The sequence below is a fragment of the Populus trichocarpa genome, chromosome 10 (genome assembly GCF_000002775.5).
Source record: "Populus trichocarpa isolate Nisqually-1 chromosome 10, P.trichocarpa_v4.1, whole genome shotgun sequence".
In the NCBI taxonomy this organism is placed as follows: Eukaryota; Viridiplantae; Streptophyta; class Magnoliopsida; order Malpighiales; family Salicaceae; genus Populus; species Populus trichocarpa.
In genome coordinates this window covers 945221-951197 of record NC_037294.2, presented here as the reverse complement: position 1 = coordinate 951197, position 5977 = coordinate 945221, and the positions used below count along the sequence as shown (strand labels likewise).

The window sequence follows — 5977 nt, the reverse complement described above, 5'->3', positions numbered from 1 at the left end:
AGCGACGGATTTACCGACGGATAATTGAATATTAATATTTTTTAATTATGTCGTCGGTAATTCCATCAGTAATATTTAATTTAAATTTTCAATTTTGTAAAAAGTTTTCAGAAACCGCTAACAATTACCGATGATTTTTCAATCCGTCGGTGATTCCGTCTGTAAAATTTAAATGAAAAATTTAAATTAATTGATTTTTTTTTTCAGAAAACCGCCAAATAACACCGATGACTTTGCAATCCGCTGGTGATTTTGTCCGTAAAGAACAACAATTAACATTGCAATTGAAAAGTGAACAGTTCTGGAGCTCTTTGGAAAATACCGACGAACAATTCCGTCGGTGATTCCCTTTATAATTGACATGATGAACAGTGTTCACAGTTTACCAACGAATTTACAGACGGATTTTATAGGCGGAATAAATTCCGTCGATAAAAATGACACGTCATCATTTTTTTTGCTTTATTTTAATTTTTTTTCCACTGTAATTTTCTCGGTATATACCGAGGGAATTTTTCCGTCGGTAAAATCCCTTTGAAATTTACCGACGCAAATATTCCCTCAGTATTTCCGTTTGTATTTATTGATTTTCTAGGAGTGAAAGAACATGAAACACCCCCTTATTCTTCAAATACTACTGATGTTAATATCTTCTCTACGAATCAACACATCGATGATCATTATGCTAATGGTGATGTGATGATTTAGTAGTAGAAGTTGAAGGAACAAACGACCTTTATTTATCCTTACTAATTAACTATAAACCAAAAGTAGAGTGAGTTTTACTGCAACAATCTTAGCAAATTTATTCGATCAAGCGGCCCTCCAAGAATCTTAGCAAATTTTCAAGCTTTGAGAGAAAAGCAGATGGAGAAAAAACCCCTAGATTTTGGGAAAATTACGGGGTTTGGATGGATTTGAATTAAAAAAAAAATGGAGGTGAATTGAAAAGAACGGCAAAGACGGAGAGAAAAGAAGGTGATATACATGAAAGATATCCAAACTTTTTATTATTGTATACATTAGTATGGTTAAGACGTCGACGTATCCATGTTTTCCATAAATTAATTAATATTGCCGCGTTTCCAACACTCACTCACTCACTCTTGTACTTGAGATTTGATTTCGTCTTTACATGTTTTACACATCTGTCTGTATACAATCTAAGATTAGTTTGTCTATAAATACTTCTAACATTGTCTTTCTTCATCCCTCATCTCTCCCAAATATACTACTAAATCCTGTAAGGCCAGCCAAACATGGGGTTTTCACCACTGTCCCTCTCTCAATCTCTCTCTTTCATTATGTTTCTCTTCCATTTCCATTCAACAATTTCTTCATCTCATTTCTGTGCTCCTGACCAAAGTCTTTCTTTGCTCCAATTCAAAGAATCCTTTTCCATTAATAGCTCTGCTTCAGGGCGTTGCCACCATCCCAAGACAGAGTCCTGGAAAGAGGGTACAGGCTGCTGCTTGTGGGATGGGGTCTCTTGTGACATGAAAACAGGGCATGTCACTGCACTGGACCTCTCATGCAGCATGCTTTATGGCACCCTCCATTCCAATAGCACCCTCTTCTCCCTGCATCATCTTCAAAAGCTCGACCTCTCTGACAATGATTTCAATAACTCCCATATTTCTCCTCGATTTGGCCAGTTTTCCAATCTGACACTTCTTAACCTAAATTCCTCAGTCTTTGCAGGTCAAGTTCCGTCGGAAATCTCTCATCTCTCCAAATTGGTTTCACTTGATCTCTCTGGAAACTACGATCCAAGTCTAGAACCAATTTCTTTTGCCAAGCTTGTTCGAAATCTAACCGAACTTAGAGAACTCGATTTGAGTCGGGTAAACATGTCATTGGTTGCACCCAATTCCTTGACGAATCTGTCCTCTTCTTTGTCATCTCTTTCCCTTTGGGGTTGTGGATTGCAGGGGAAATTCCCAGGTAACATCTTTCTCCTCCCAAAGCTTGAATCACTGGATATGTCATACAACAACCGCCTCACTGGCTCTTTTCCTTCGTCCAATTTGAGTAATGTCCTCTCTTCGTTGGATCTTTCTAATACAAGAATTTCAGTTTATTTAGAAAACGACTTAATCAGTAATCTAAAGTCATTAGAATATATGTATCTCCGTAATAGTAACATTATAAGGTCAGATTTAGCCCCGCTTGGTAATCTCACACAGCTCATCCTTTTAGACTTCTCAAGTAACAATTTTATAGGTGAAATCCCATCATCACTTGGAAACCTTGTACAACTCCGTTACCTGAAACTCGATTCCAATAAATTTATGGGTCAGATTCCAGATTCTTTGGGTAGCCTTTTAAATCTAAGGACTCTAAGTTTATATGGTAACTTGTTCAATGGAACAATACCATCCTTTTTGTTTGCTCTTCCTTCTTTACAATATCTTGACCTTCATAACAATAATCTCATAGGCAATATAAGTGAACTCCAACACGATTCATTGGTATACCTAGATTTGAGCAATAACCACTTGCACGGTCCGATCCCAAGTTCGATTTTCAAACAAGAGAACTTGGAAGTCCTTATTCTTGCGTCCAATAGTAAATTGACAGGTGAGATTTCTTCTTCTATTTGCAAGCTGAGATTCCTTCGGCTCCTGGACTTGTCCAACAACAGCTTGAGTGGTTCTACGCCACTATGTTTGGGGAACTTCAGCAACATGCTCTCCGTATTGCATCTAGGCATGAACAATCTTCAAGGCACCATCCCTTCAATATTTTCAAAGAATAATAGCTTGGAATATCTCAACCTCAATGGAAATGAATTAGAAGGGAAAATACCACCGTCTATCATCAGCTGCACATTGTTGGAAGTTCTTGATCTTGGCAACAATAAGATTGAGGATACATTTCCCTACTTTCTAGAAACGCTTCCAAAGCTCCAAATTCTTGTCCTAAAATCCAATAAACTCCAAGGTTTTGTGAAAGGTCCGACTACATATAATTCCTTCTCTAAATTACAGATTTTTGATATCTCTGACAATAATTTTAGTGAGTCGTTGCCAACAGGTTATTTTAATAGTCTTGAAGCAATGATGACCTGGATCAAAAAATGATTTACATGGGGGCAATAAATTACTCTAGTTATGTGTATTCCATAGAAATGATATGGAAAGGTGTAAAAACGAAGTTTATGAAGATCCAAAGTACCATCAGAGTACTCGATTTGTCAAATAACAATTTCACCGGAGAGATTCCAAAGGTGATCGAAAAACTTAAAGCACTCCAACAACTCAACCTTTCTCATAATTCTCTTACAGGTCATATCCAATCATCATTAGGAAATTTGACCAATTTGGAATCATTAGATCTATCTTCAAATTTGCTTACTGGAAGGATTCCAATGCAATTGGAGGGTTTAACATTTCTTGCAATCCTAAACCTTTCACATAATCAACTCGAGGGGCCCATACCAAGTGGAGAGCAATTCAACACCTTTAATGCAAACTTATTTGAAGGAAACTTGGGTTTATGTGGATTTCAAGTCCTAAAAGAATGCTACGATGATGAGGCACTATCATTGTCGCCATCAAGCTTTAATGAAGAAGATGATTCAACATTGTTTGGAGAAGGATTTGGATGGAAAGCTGTGACAATGGGGTATGGATGTGGGTTTGTGTTTGGAGTTGCTACGGGATACGTTGTGTTTAGAACAAAAAAACCTTCATGGTTTCTTAGGATGGTTGAAGATAAATGGAATCTCAATAGCAAAAAAACAAAGAAGAATGTTGGCAGATATGGTGCTAGAAGAAACTAAATAATGCAATTGATATTTTCAAGTAAGTTTTGCGAGCATTTAAATTTTCAAATTTTATGTTCACAGTTTATGTTATGTTATGATATCCTAATATAATTTATTTGAAGTATTTTAGGATATCAAGTGGATATGACATTGAAACAACACTAGAGTGGATTGTAAAGAGAATATTACACCTGCAGAGACAATTACATCAGCAAATCATATAAAATCTGTTAGTCCCATGCAATCTGCTGATTCCACTACATCAGCCTTGGAAGTCTCCTAATCCCAAGCAACTGCATTCCTTAGTTAGAATGATTAATTGACATTCCCTTTGTAATACATGTAATTGATTGGACTTACCTTACATTGCTGAGTTTCTGTAAATAGAAAAGTCTACCGATGTACTAATATTTATACTGCATACAACTTAATAGAAGACACGGTTGTGTAGCAATAATTCTCAATCTCTCTGCTCTCATCTTTTTCTTCCATTGAGTTTATAATCCTTATAGATTGAAGGTATTGGATTGAAGGTATCAAGTGGATTTTACTTTTTCTTCTCTCTTTTTTTTTTCATTCAAGGTTAATTAGGTGTTACTTCTACGAAGAAGATTCTATGTATGTAATAGGTCAAGCAAGCAATAGTTTGTGTTAACTATAAAATCATTTATGTTTTATAGAGTTGTCGATACACGACGTCGGGCGACGGCTCCCGTTTTTTTTTATTTATTTTAACAAAAAAGGGATTTTTTTTTATTTGGGGGAAATAAAGATTTTATTGGAGTCGCCATCTAATAATTTGAGGGAACTAGAAATCCCAAAATAGACACTGGTCCCAGAGATTCAGGTACGGGGTTAGTTATGATTAAGGGAAGGTAGACACCACCCTTAAAACATCCTTTCAAAGAAAGGTTACCCTTACTTGTGTGTTTCTTTGTTTGATTCAAATGCGATTATATTTTGGGCTTATTTGTAATTCTTTTTTTAAATGATTAACGTCGGTCCCTAAAAATAGGAGACACGTTAAAAATGACATCAGTCCCTAAAAATTAGGAGACTCGTCTAAAATATTAACGTTTATCCCTAAAAGGAGAGTTACGTCTGGGTTACCAAAAGAAATAATGGACATAATCCATATTTGGTATTTACATTTTTGACATCGGTCCTTTTAAAAAAAGAGACGTGCCCTATAAATTTGGTTTTTGTATTTTTTTACAACATGCAAGAAAATTTACAAGCATTTATATATGAAAAAAATATCAAAAATACCAGTAGAAATCCAAAACATTACTTGAGTGTCACTGTATAGGTAAAATACTGAAATACCCTCGAATTTCTCTGAAAATTACAAAAATGCCACTGGCGGCGCGTGTGGCACACGCGCGGCTACTGTTGGCGGCGGGGAGATTTTCCGGCGAGTTTTCTGGCCAACCGATGGTCGATCCTGGTAGCTCTGATGTCAAGGATTCTTATGGTGGTGGTTTTGACTGTCGTTGATGGCTGATGAGCGAGAATCGACGACTTGAAGCTTCGGTGGCAGCCGACGATCGCGGCCCTTTTCCGGCTAAATGGGGCGGATAAAACGCTTAAACCGGCCGGGGTTTTGCTTTATATGAGGATAGAGACGTTTCTGTGGTGGTTTGGAAGCTTGAGATGGCCGGAGATGGGAGATCGGAGGAGAGAGAGGGAGTCACCGACAAGAGGAGAGAGATGCTCTGGGTTATGCTACGGTGAGAATGTTAGCACGGTACACCGGTGCCGCTGAGGCCTGTGATCCGTTGGATCTCTGATGGAAAGATCGTGTGGCTATGATTGGCCCGATCTACAGGTTGATCGGACGGTCCAGATGAACGGAGGTTTGATCGGGTGTAACGCGGTACACCGAAATCGCGGTACACCGGTTGACGTGGCGCAACGGGATCAAAGCTTAGATTATTTCAAGGGCTGAGATGTGTTTGGGTTTTAATCTAGTGTGGTAAGCCCTATTGTATCCTATTAAATCAACGGTTCAGATCTAAACACTATTAAATCTAACGGTTAGGATATTTTTGGTATTTTTCAGATTGTTTTTAATCAAAATCAATATCTTACTTGCACGAAGAAATAGTAAAAAAACATGAATAGTGATATAGGCTCTATTCTTCTCTCCTCTTTTTTTTTCTTTTTGCGTCCTTTTTTCCTTCTTCACTTCCTTCTTCAATAGCCACT

The 5977-nt window shown here is 37.4% G+C and overlaps 1 protein-coding gene across 1 annotated transcript; it reads left to right on the top strand.

The window, feature by feature from the left end:
- Positions 1-1259: 1259 nt before the first annotated feature.
- LOC7493458 (receptor-like protein 9DC3) lies at positions 1260-5717 on the top strand. Its single transcript, XM_052456253.1, has 3 exons — positions 1260-3036; positions 5278-5516; positions 5598-5717. Exons 1-3 carry the CDS (start codon positions 1260-1262, stop codon positions 5715-5717), a joined length of 2136 nt encoding a protein of 711 aa, XP_052312213.1.
- The last annotated feature ends 260 nt before the right edge of the window (positions 5718-5977 follow it).